The following is a 12167-nucleotide window of genomic DNA, read 5'->3' as shown; positions in this document are numbered from 1 at the left end:
CCCCCACTCCCGTCGGGAGCCTGGCGAAGGGCGGCAATTAAGGGACGGGGTGATGATGATAATTAGGGGGAGGCAGCTGACTCATCACATTCCCCCCCCCCAAGCGACATCCCCGTCATCACGCCGCCGCACGCACGGGAGTGCTGCCATCCTCAACCAGGCTCCAAGCGGTCGAAGCGGGCGGGGCGGGGATTCCTCTCCGGGCAGTTCTCCCTCTCGCCCCGCGCCGGAACAGGGACAGAGAAACCGGGTTTTAGTCGACAGCCTCAACCAACCACAGGGTAAATGACAATAGAAGAAACGTCACTTACCCCTTTTGTGGCTGGGAGGCCGTCTCCATCGTACACTCACCTCCAGCGCGCAGAACACGGTGCTGACGGCATCCTCGCTCACGTTGTCCAGGCCCATCTCGAAGGCGGTGACCATCATGCGTGCCTCCATCTGTCCTCTGGTGGGCAGCAGCAGTGTGTGAGCACTCAGTCTCAGCTCATCGTCCTCCAGCGCTGCTTCTCGAGGACTGAAGGCCTGCGCCGCCTGCAGAGGGTTCTGCGGCTGGAAGCGATGCTGCAGCACACACACACACACAGATCAACACACACATACCATATCAGCTGATACATAATAATAATAATAATAATGTGTACTGTTTTTAACATTCAAAATTAAAAAGTCCTAACAATAGTTTTTATTAGTCAATAAAACAACAATCACTGAAAATAAGAGGATATACAAAAGCTATAAATGTAAATCATGATGGTCCTAAAAAGAGCTCAATTCCTTGATGCAAAATGTAATTTCTTTTAAGTTAAATGTTTATTTGCAGGGTTTATGACAGTAAATTTAAGACTTTAGTTTAAGACCAAGAAAATATAAGGACTGAAAGGAATTGAACAATACGTCAACACGGTCTTTTATCAGCAACACTTCAAACTTTAAAAATACATCTTCAAACAGATCTCCATTACTCTTTAAATCATTTTATTAAAAAAAAAGCTTAAGGTTTGAATCGCTCTGCTACAAACCACTAGCTTCTGATCACACTGTAATAAAGTGCAGCTCTTCCTCAGTCTCTCTGTCTTGTTTTCCAGTTCAAACGATTCTTAAATCAAGACACATTTACTGGAGAAGCAGAAGGACAGAAGAGAAGAAGTCTTTTTTTCTGAGAAATTTATCAAAATGAAGTGAGTTTATGATTTAAACAAAAACAAATATCTGTCAATGGAGTCAGAAAAATCAACTTAATTCAAATGGAAAACAAGTTCTCATTCCCCACTGGCAGATATTTGTTATTTTAGGAATAAAGCATAACCCTGGTTTGGGAAATACAGTCATGAGCAGACAGAACTCACATCGAATTTCTGCCGAACGGAGGGAAACTTCTTTTTGCCTCGGTTGGGTTTGCCTGGTTTGGATGTGGATCCGCTGTTCCACTGCAGCGAGCTGGTGCCCTCTATCAACACACACACACACACACACACAGACACACACACACACACACACACACACACTCAACAACAGCAAACACTGCACAACCCCTTGCATCTACAGAGAGTGTGTGAGTACCTGACGTGGACACGATGATCTGGCAGCGGGTGAGGATGGCCAGCAGGAAGTCATTGTGAACATGGACTGCGGAGGACACAAGCGAGCGGTCAGCGAGGGCCTGTCACCTACACAGTCAGCATGCCGCACACTACACAGGGCTCGAGCTCACCGTTCTCCTGAGCCAGCAGACGCCGCGCCTCCAGGTCGAACTCCTCCTTGCTGATCTTCTGCTTGAACCACAGCTTGAGATTGGCCCAGTAACTGAGGAACACACGCAGTGTGAGCAGAGACGGACACCGCAGCAGCACGCCGGGCTTCCCCCGCTGCTGACCCGACTACCAGCGACAGCACAGGCTTAGCTACAAGCTCCAGACACTCTTCAGTCACCGAGACACTACCGAGGGCTACACTGAACGTGCTGCCATTAACTAGAAAACCAGTGTGTTTGCGAAGCTAACAGAAGCTAACATCATCAGTGCTCACACACTCATGTTAGGATAGAGCGGAGATCATAACACACTCGTGATCTCAGAGATCATAATATCACACACACACTCACTGTTTGACGTTGTCTCCGACTGCATCGGTTAAGTTCTTCTTCGCTATCTCCAGTTCACTCGCGTGAGCCGCCATAGTGCCGCCGGAAGCTGCGATGATGCGTCGCGTTCTTCTTCCGCTTGCCTTAGTTTGGCGGGTTTCGCTTAAAGCCAAAATGGTGAACATTTTACAGAATAAATTAAACAATATGGTACTACTTTGCATAATATTACAAACAGAAAAGCTAAAAAGACTTTTTTTGTTTCTCATAAATGTTGTGAGATGTATATGTTTGTACTCATTTTGTGCATAATTGCGTATTAAAATAATAATAATAATAGGTTTTCAGTGCGCACCGTCACGCAGCAGTTTAACAGCTTCAAATGGATTATTTCCTAGCTAGTAGACCTTCCCTTATGAAAATTAACCATGCTTTTACTACAAATAAACCCAGAAAAACACGGTTACCATGGTAACCACAAATGAAGCATTGCGTTGCTACACTAACCATAGTTTACCCGTGCTGCTTGAGTTCAATACAAATGGTAATCAATACACCAATAAAACATGGTTACGACACTAATTTCGTAACTTCCTAACACTTTGATAACACTCTCGAAGTCATTCCATTTCTTCCCTAAAATCCCGCACAGTTCATTAGTGCTTTACATTTCTATCCCGGACAGCACATGTGCGTCTCCAAGATGTCTTTTAAAGAGTGCTTCATCTGGAGAGCATCTACTGTGTACGAAGAGCGGATAAAAAGCTTTATGAAGTCAGATTCTGCATCAGTCATCATAGCAAACCCTAATGAGTCTTTACTGTAGTAAAGTGTGACAGCTAGTTATTACAGTAGGCAGGAGTGCTTTAATAATTCTGCTCGATATAAATGAGTTCTCTTCTAGTTCAGTGTTCATCATCCTCCAGTCCAGCAGGAGGCGCCGAGCCAGTAACACCACAGAAGCAGCAGGAGGACCACAGGCTGTGTTCACTATTCGCTACATTAGGTCTCTAATTCAGTTCACTAGCAGGAGTGAAGAGTGAATGAAACGAGTAGTGAATTCAGACACTGAGTGCACCGGAAGGAATGCCGCTTTTGCATTGTCTGTGCTTGCTGTTTATTAATCATTTGAAACTAGCAGACTAGCAGCTCCAGTGGGAAGATTAAAGGATTTATCTTGAACTCTGTCACGGAAATTATGTAGAAACCATAATCAAACAATTTAATAATCAATTTACAATGAATTTATACCCGTGTTGTACATTATGCTGTACGCCATGGATGAGCGCTTCGTAAAACTGAACGGATTGATTATTCAGCTGCGGGCGCCATCTTCTGGCGAGATGCGGGATCTCATTCGGCGCGTGACTCTCACGGTGCATTATGGGCATTCTCTAGCTGTTGAGCGTGCACCAGTTGTACACTCGTTTTTGCAGTGCATTGTGGGATTGAATGAGTGCACTCGAGAACGTCGCAAGGGATTAATTAATATGCATCGGACTCAGTGTGCAAGGTTTCTGTGTGTGACAAATTTTTAGGATGACGAATATGAAAAGGACCTTTAGTTAGAGATTTTTCAGTATGGTGCAGTAAACTCTGGTCCACACTCCAACACAGTAGGTGGCGATAATGCACTTTAAAGTCAGTGCCCCCGGTCATAAAACCAGTCGTTCAGCAGCACTGTGTAGTGAGAATATTCTCATAAACATAAGCAGCTCATCCTCTGACCTCATTGTACTTTCCAAAGTCATTTGTGCCATTTTTAGCCATGCAGTCTGCATTTACAAACAATAGTGACAAACACGAGCTCAGTGAACTAAAGCGTGGGACTGTGATAGGATGAGTTTCATCCCTGCTAGATGTTACACGCTCAACTGTAAGTGATATTATGGGAAAGTGGAAGCATTTATGAACAGCAGCAACTCAGACACGAAGCTGAAGATCAAGTGAAGTCTCAGAGCGGCTCACTGAGTGTGTAAAAGTCAGCAGCACTCTGATTCCAGAGCTGAAGAGATCCAGGCTTCCACTGGCTTTAATATCAGCTCAAAAACTGTGCAGGAGCTTGATGGAATGGGTTTTCAGAGGCTGCAGCTGCATGAAGCCTCACATCACCAAATATAATGGTGTGTAAAACACACAGATACTGGACTCTGGAGCAGTGGAAACCTGTTCTGTGGAGCGAGCAATCACGCAGTCTGATCGAGTCTCTACAACATGAGTGTGAGTGAATGATGACAGCTTCCACTTGTGGGTGAACAAACCCTTTGATATAAAGAACTTTGACCTGTACAGGAACACAATACATGTGAATGAAGAGTACGCAGACGGTGATCTGCTGAAGACATCTGTGTGAATGAAGAGGACCAGCCGCATTACATCACAGTCCTGTCACAGAGAACACAGATGCTCATCAAATCTGCAGCCTTAAAATGAATCAATAAAACATGTATCTTAATCAGTCTGTACTCTTTATTTCTCAGATTCTGCCACTGATGGAATCAGATGAAGTACATGAACAGACATTCAATACTGCTAACTGAAAAACACAAGAATCCTCCTCGTATCTGTTTGATATTCAGAGAATGTGTGTGTTTGTGTGTGTGTGTGAGTGTCTGTGTGAGTGTCTGTGTGTGTGTGTGTCTGTGTAAGTGTGAGTGTGAGTGTGAGTGTCTGTGTAAGTGTGAGTGTGAGTGTGAGTGTGAGTGTACCCGTGTGAGTGTGTGTGAATGTCTGTGTGAGTGTGAGAGTACCTGTGTGTGTGTGTCTGTGTGTGTGTACCCGTGTGTGTGTGGTTCATTTCAGTTTCTGAAAATCACCAGTGACTTTAACGAGATCAAGTATAAGTAAGCAGAGCCCTCAACCGTTATCTGTGTGAATGTAGTCAGCACATTTGTGCTAGCTGAACATTATGACAGCTGCTCAGTTCTGTTCAGATGAGTTTATGAGAGTCCAGCGGTCCACAGAACAACACAGATCATGAATCATCTCTGAACACCCTTAATACAGATATTCCTGTACTACACACGACAGCCTCTCCTTCACAACTACTGTCATCACTTTATATCAAAACAGCATCATGACATGAAGAAGAGATACGATACACACAAGTCAGTAAGACCCTAAAATCACAAATCTTCAGTCTTCTGCACTCGTGTTGTGAGCACTGGTTCTGAACAACACGACTGCCATTGAGAAGCTAAAGACATCTCAAACTATTTTACATGCAGAACTTTTTTATATTTACTGTATATATATCAAGTATAAAGTTTTTCCGGTAGAAAACGACTTGGCATATGTAATAGAAATTTGCAAGTAAAAAATTTAAAATACTAAATATACACTGTAGATATCTAAAATGCAATGACATTATAAAGGCGTTTTTGGTTTTATGTCATCAGTAGTAGGATCCATTACACAAAATACTAAAAATAATTTAAAAAAGCATTACTGTTCATACACACGTATGTTGAGATTTATTATTAATTCCTTTCGAGTCTGTAAACCATACTTACACTTTCAATGCATAAATATACAAACACTGTACATGCTGGTTTTCAGAAGGTTTTGTCCCTCGTCTCTCTGTCGACTCGTGAGATGAACACATCACATCTTCTGCGAGCCGATCATGACTTTAGAGACGAAGTTGACGATGGCGCTGGCGGGCTGCTCGGGGTCGTGCTCCGCGAACACATGACACACGTTCTCCAAACCGCTGCCTGCTTTCCTCGCCACAAACCCCAAGATCCTGCCGCGGAAGAAAGTCGTTTAGCAAAGCCCTGCTTTAACCCTCTGCTGCTCTTCAGTCGTTTCTGACCTAATCATTTGACTTTTTCTTACTTCAACAGAATGGTACGAAACCTGGTAAAGGTTTCGGCACTTGCAATGTGAACACAAAATCATGGACAAGATTCGAAAAGATTAAATGGTGTTACACATTAGTACTGTTCAAAAATGAGCGCACTGGAAACTAATGGGAAGTGAAACTCATCTAGTGAAAGCGTTTGGTACTGCGAATCTAACAAATCTAAATCTTTTTTTCTTTTTTACATTTCAACCTCAAATTAGGAACACAACTTGCTTAGATTTATGGCTTAGATTTTCTCACAGTTTTAGAGTAAAACATGTTTTGCAAAATATATATTTCATATAAAATTAGAAAATAGTATTTTAGTGTATTTTCAATATCCACGCAAGCAGCATCAGAGCTAACTCTATCTCTTATCAAGCAGGTAATAAACTCCTGTAATAACAGTGAACTGAAGACACATGGGAGCGAGTGCACTCACTTGGCTGAGCCGCAGCCGTCTCGTCTCCATCTGGGAATGAACAGAGCAACAATGAAATGCATTACAGAATAAAGAGCTGACTGTGAGTGACATGAAGCTGGTAACGGAGCAGGATGAACTCACCTCCGGTCCTGCGGGTCCAGAGCACAGAATATGACTGTGTTTGCTGCGTAGTGTCTTCTGAAGAACAGTCTGTGTGAGACAGTGTGTGTGTGTGTGTGTTAGCTTCATCAGCTCCACACACATGAACAAACATTACAGCTAATTATAGCAAGTTCAATTTAAAGTTGCCTCTCAAGTATGTTTCTGGACTTTTAATCAATGATTTTTATTCAGTAGCCATACTTTCCCTCAAGTATAATTTGAGTATGTGTTACAGCCCTGCATTCAGAGAAAGGGCTCAGTTCCCCGTGAACTCACGGATATCTTGAATGCAGTGTAAGTCAGATGCATGCATGCACAGTGATGTTTGAGGGCTGCTTTACTTTCTCTGGTTGTCGGTGAGCGTGATTCCCTGCGAGGACACTTTGAAGTGCACTACGGTGGAGGACGGGAGCGAGTCGGCGCTCAGGACCGCAGTGGTGGCCTTCTGCACCGCCTGAAACCCCGTCAGAGACTCCATCTCCACCGAGCCCAGGAACCACACGTTACAGGCTGGAAAACATGCGATTATGAGAGGAATCGTTCACTGGTTATGGCTCAGGTATCATTACTGGACGCACCTGCTCCTTGTTTGAGGAGTTCGGATGCAGAGTTGGTGATGGACTGTGGGGATGCGCTGACAGCGTCCTCTAGAGGATCTGAGGAGAGACAACAGCACACCATCACTCCCAGCACTCTCTGCTAGTCTGAGAATAATGTGTATTATAATCATGTACGCTCATGAGTGCTGCAGCCGCTCATAATGTCAACACAACAGAGATGTTAAATGAACACAGTTTACTTAAGTGCGTGTACTGGCCAGAAGTCTGGAATCCTGAAAAATTGTTCATGTTTTTGAAAGAAATCTCTGCTGCTATATAAATTTAAATATTATTACAGTTTAAAATATCTGTGTTCTATGTGAATCTCTGTTAAACTGTAATGTATTTCTGTGATGCGCAGCTGTATTTTCAGCATCATTACTCCAGTCTTCAGTGTCACATGATCTTCAGAAATCAGTATAATATGCTGATCTGCTGCTCGAGAAACATTTCTGATTATTATCAATGCTGAACACAGTCGTGCTGCACAATACTATAATGATTTATTTCAGTATTATTTATATACTATTATAGTATTTATTAATTGAATTAGCTTTTAGGGTTTTCAATTTTAAGTTTTGCTAATTTTGTTGTGTACTTTTGTCATTTGTATTTTTTTATTTTTAGAAATCTTTCTATTTAGTTACATTTATTTTTATTTCAGTTTTAGTTTTTGTCATTTTAGTACTTCAACTAAGGCGATATTTTTAGTTTACATAATGTTTTATTTTATTTACGCTTTATTATCACTTAACAGAACTGATTTTTGATGTTTGCAGTGAACAGTAAGAGATGAATACCTCTGTCAGGAATGATGAGTTTACAGGGAAGAGCCAGAGGAGTGATGGAGTGCTGACAGACCAGAGCGCTCAGACTGCCTGCAACACACACACACACACACACACACACACACACACACACACAGACACACACACACACACAGACACAGACACACACACACACACCAGTATGAGTGAGTGAGTCACACAGCAGCATGAATCAGTCACAGGTCTGATGAACTTACCAAAGTAGGGTTCGTTTGGGCATCCCTTGAGCCGGACGCCCCGCGGCGAGCACTCGATCAGGAAGTGCCTCACCAGCTCACTGGACAGATCCACTCCTGACACACACACACACACACACACATCAACAATGCCGTCTATAACACTGATCTGCTATCCACTGAGCTCAGGTTTCAGACGCCTCCTCGTTTTCTTCTCGAGGAATTACAGCAGACACAATAACAGATGAAGCAGCACGTATCTGGAGTTTGTCATTACAGCTGACGCTTACGCCTCCATCAGCACAACACTACTAAAAACACAAGTGTGCTTAACCGTGCTGAATGTGCATCTGTAGTGTGCTTCAAATCTGACAAGCATATTTTTATAAAATTGTACTTGAAGATAATATTAATGAAATAAAAATGTACTTCAAGAGAGACACTTTCATGACTGTTTCTTGATAAACTTAAGTACACTTTTAAAAATGCAAATAACGTATTACGTTTCACTTTAAATTACATTTGAAATATTTTTAAGTTTTTTTAAACTACATTTATTTTGATGTGTTGACTAAAGCACATGTAAAGAAAGCACTTATTTTAACTGTAGTGCTATTTGATATTACATTTAAAGTTTAATATATTTTAAATGTACTAAACTGCAACTTTATTATTATTAAAATTATTATTTAAAAAAATGACACATTTTTGAATAGAAATGACAGTAATGTATATTTTTGTCACGGTATTCAGCGGCTGTGCCTTAGATGGCCACCAGAGGGCCCTGCTGTGTGTTTGTTGAGCACATTTGTTGTGTGTGAGTATCTGATTTATAACACTTTCTGCAGTAACTGTAGTATCTTATGAGACTATCACACATGCTCTGTTTCACATGTTAACTGTATGTCAGCGCTGCTCATGTGGAGGACAGCGCTGGTCTCCTCGCACCTCTCCGGCTCTGCAGTGCTGATGGCGGCGGTGTGGTCACTTTCATGGCCAGTCCATATGCGCCTCTGAAGGAGTGACTGTCCCGGACGATGAACGAGCCGGGCTCTTTGTCCTTCAGCACCGCGATAGCTGCGTGAGAACAGAGAAGAGGTCAGATGAGCGTCAAACACAGCGGCCGTCCAGCAGGCGTCACGCGATCGGACCCTACCTTGGTCCCGTGCGAGGTCTGGCTTGTACCAGTGTTTCGAGGTGTCCTGGACAAACTTGACCGTCAGTGGTTTGCTGGAGAGCTGGTCTGATGCGGCGGGGTTCGCTCGGCTCTGCAGCTCCGGCAGGACACTGGGGAACGGGATGCTCAGCGAGCTGCCGCTGTGAGGACTGGAGAAACCGCTGGGAGACGCTGAACCCTGCGAGTGCTCGCCGTCTGACGCCAGCAGGAGCTTCTGCTGGTAATCCAGTCCCTCCAGCGCCGGGCCGAGGCTGAACTTCTCCTCAAAGGTCTGCTGCAGGACTCGGGCTCTCGGGCCGCTGAGAGGAGAGCTGTGGGCGTCTGGAGCGGACAGAGACGGGACCGAGGACGGGGCGAAGCTCACACAGTCTGCAGACCTGCTCAACAACAAGCAACACACTACTGTCATCCTCAACAACACAACAAACCTCACATCAGATTCTGTCAGAATTCAAATCATTCAGAGCTACAATCTGATCTTACAGGGTTCATGAAATGCATTTTTAGATTAGTTTAATGTTTCCTGAGGTGCACTCATTTTCAACTAAAAACAGAAAACTTTTAATGCATTTTGGCCATTCGTTTACTCTACACTGTTGTGTTGGGGACCTGAAAACACAAACTTCTGAAAACCGGTTTCAAAGTGCAAGTTTTTGAAAACGATATACATTACTGTAAACTACAAACATGTGTATGTGTGAAAACGGGAGGTCATGCACACGCGAGTAGTGCTTCTTTGACATGATATACGCATGACATTTCTGGGTATAGTTCTTTCTTTTTTTTTCAAATAATATAATGCTGCTTTGATCTGTTGGTAATTAATCATGCTTACTATTTATTGTTTTTCATAGTGTAATTTTTGATGAACCAGTTAGGGTTTCAATACAGGCAACATCATTATTACTAACATATTCATATTCACACAAAATAAGTGAGATTTCAATGATATTTTGACCAGTGAAATATGGCCATCTTACAATTTTTGCAATACTGTTATTAATACATGATGACCTGAACCTCACAAACTGGAATTATTATTTTTTGACCTTAAAGTCATTTAAACATTCTGCCAACTTATTTACAAAGAGTTAAGAGACTCAGTGAGTCACTGCTGTAACATTGTAAGGTTGACACAGTTATTGAACTGAACTGAATTGATCTGAATAATGACTCTATTGTCTCCAGTAAAGCTGCTTTACAGCTGAAACCCAGTTTGGTTCATAATTGATGAATGTTACAACATTAGCACTATTTAGTTAGTTATTTCCCTGTTTATGACCGTGAAGCTGCTTTGAAATGACCTGTACTGTATAAAGTGCTGTAGAAATAAATGTGACTGGACTACAGAAAAAAAGGGGTCTTAATTAACTAGCTTGATTTGAAGGAGGTTAGTAGGACCTTTCAAGTTTGATTTATTTCACTAAAATGAAACCTTGCAGATGCAACATGTTAACATTTAATTGAAGTATATAATATTCCAATATATTAATCAAAGCATGGCAATAAATACACCCAGTCTGGACCAGAGGAGACAGGTCAGGACTTCATCTGTGGAAATCTGTCTTCAGCATGTCTTTCTGCTAGACCTGAATACTGCTCTCCGTGGCTTTATGGATGAATGAGTGCAGCTGTACCGGTCAGAGAAGGCCGTGACTCCAGCGACGAACGGTCTGTGATGCTGGAAACCCTCATCTGAAGCTCCCATGAATACTGCGGTCTCTCTCATTTCTGAAAGAACAACATGAACAGGACACTCTCCCTTCGGCGTACACTCACACGACAACAATTGAATGTGAGGTGTGTGAACACTCTTGTCACTCATTCATCATGATCAGCTCAGCCAATCAGGTGAGTTTGGGGGCGGAGCTAATCTGTGTTTGGGAAACTTGATTGAAATGTCTGGAGTTACATTTGGTGACACACTTCACATTTTCACATACTTTAATCCAGTTTAATTAATCTTTAAGTGTTTCCATCAACTCCTCCAAATCTTTCACATCACAGGAAGTAGTTTTTTTCCTGTTATATTTTAATAAGTTTCATCTTGCTGTGTTTTTCATCATATTTAGTGTTCTGTCAGCTGTGCACTAGACCCGATGTGACATTAAAGCATCTGAGTAAACTGGGCTTTGTGCCTCTTTTGTCTTGAGTTGCTCTGGATAAAAGCATCTGCTAAATTCATGCATTTAAATGTCATGTAACCAAGTAAACACACAGTGTAGATATAGATGCCACTTGCAAGTGTAAAAACTATATCAAGATTGTTTGATAAAACAAGTTAGCATAAAGATGTCTTTCAGCAGCCTCAGTTCCCTTCAAACAGGTCAGAAGTGAGTGAATCGTGTGATTTACCGTGTTCAGCTCTACAAGATCCAAATGAAGGAGACGGAGCCTGTCTGAAGGGTGAATAACCCATCATGCTCTTCACTGGAGACAGAGATCAACACACACACACACACAGATCAATCCCTCTGACAGATACAGCAGGTGGAGTGTGGATGTGTGCAGATACTGATGATGGCTCTTTACATCATTTAAATCTGAAAACTGATGATACTCTTGATTCATGGCTTGAGTGTTGAACTGAACTGAAATACTAACAATTAATGAACTGCTCGACAAGGAAGGACTCAACTAGTGTCCTTGTGTGTGTGTGTGTGTGTGTGTCTGTCTGTGTGAGAGAGTGTGTATGTGTGTGTCTGTTACCGTATGGAGTGGGTGGTGTGATGGGGAAGGCTGGTGTTGCGGGCATCACATCACTGCCTGTGTCCAGTGAACTGTGAGAGGAGTACTGCACACCGTCTGCTCTGAACACAGCTGCATGCTGCACACACACACACACACACACACACACAGTCACTGGAGAAAACTA

General features: G+C 42.6%; 2 protein-coding genes across 2 annotated transcripts in view; both read right to left on the bottom strand.

Moving 5' to 3' along the window:
- The window catches only part of tada1 (transcriptional adaptor 1), a 7457-nt gene extending 5202 nt beyond the window's left edge, over positions 1 to 2255 (bottom strand). Inside the window, exons 1-5 of the mRNA XM_016247898.1 lie at positions 2105 to 2255; positions 1715 to 1806; positions 1564 to 1629; positions 1350 to 1450; positions 352 to 564 (exon numbers count right to left, since the gene is read on the bottom strand). Of these exons, the coding sequence (XP_016103384.1) occupies positions 352 to 564; positions 1350 to 1450; positions 1564 to 1629; positions 1715 to 1806; positions 2105 to 2178 (546 nt within the window). The 5' untranslated portion in view covers positions 2179 to 2255. The remainder of the gene's footprint in view (positions 1 to 351; positions 565 to 1349; positions 1451 to 1563; positions 1630 to 1714; positions 1807 to 2104) is intronic.
- Positions 2256 to 4810: 2555 nt separating this feature from the next.
- LOC107563081 (tensin-3-like) overlaps positions 4811 to 12167 on the bottom strand; it is a 34881-nt gene continuing 27524 nt past the window's right edge. The window contains exons 13-24 of the mRNA XM_016247864.1: positions 12002 to 12119; positions 11648 to 11722; positions 10930 to 11023; positions 9272 to 9669; positions 9064 to 9192; positions 8137 to 8232; positions 7913 to 7990; positions 7092 to 7169; positions 6855 to 7023; positions 6493 to 6561; positions 6370 to 6399; positions 4811 to 5828 (exon numbers count right to left, since the gene is read on the bottom strand). Coding sequence (XP_016103350.1) covers positions 5687 to 5828; positions 6370 to 6399; positions 6493 to 6561; positions 6855 to 7023; positions 7092 to 7169; positions 7913 to 7990; positions 8137 to 8232; positions 9064 to 9192; positions 9272 to 9669; positions 10930 to 11023; positions 11648 to 11722; positions 12002 to 12119 — 1476 coding nt within the window. The 3' untranslated portion in view covers positions 4811 to 5686. The remainder of the gene's footprint in view (positions 5829 to 6369; positions 6400 to 6492; positions 6562 to 6854; positions 7024 to 7091; positions 7170 to 7912; positions 7991 to 8136; positions 8233 to 9063; positions 9193 to 9271; positions 9670 to 10929; positions 11024 to 11647; positions 11723 to 12001; positions 12120 to 12167) is intronic.

Source organism: Sinocyclocheilus grahami, unplaced genomic scaffold, assembly GCF_001515645.1.
Source record: "Sinocyclocheilus grahami isolate Dianchi unplaced genomic scaffold, SAMN03320097.WGS_v1.1 scaffold857.1, whole genome shotgun sequence".
In the NCBI taxonomy this organism is placed as follows: Eukaryota; Metazoa; Chordata; class Actinopteri; order Cypriniformes; family Cyprinidae; genus Sinocyclocheilus; species Sinocyclocheilus grahami.
Note: the sequence above shows the minus strand (reverse complement) of the source record. Positions and strands in the feature narration are given on the sequence as shown.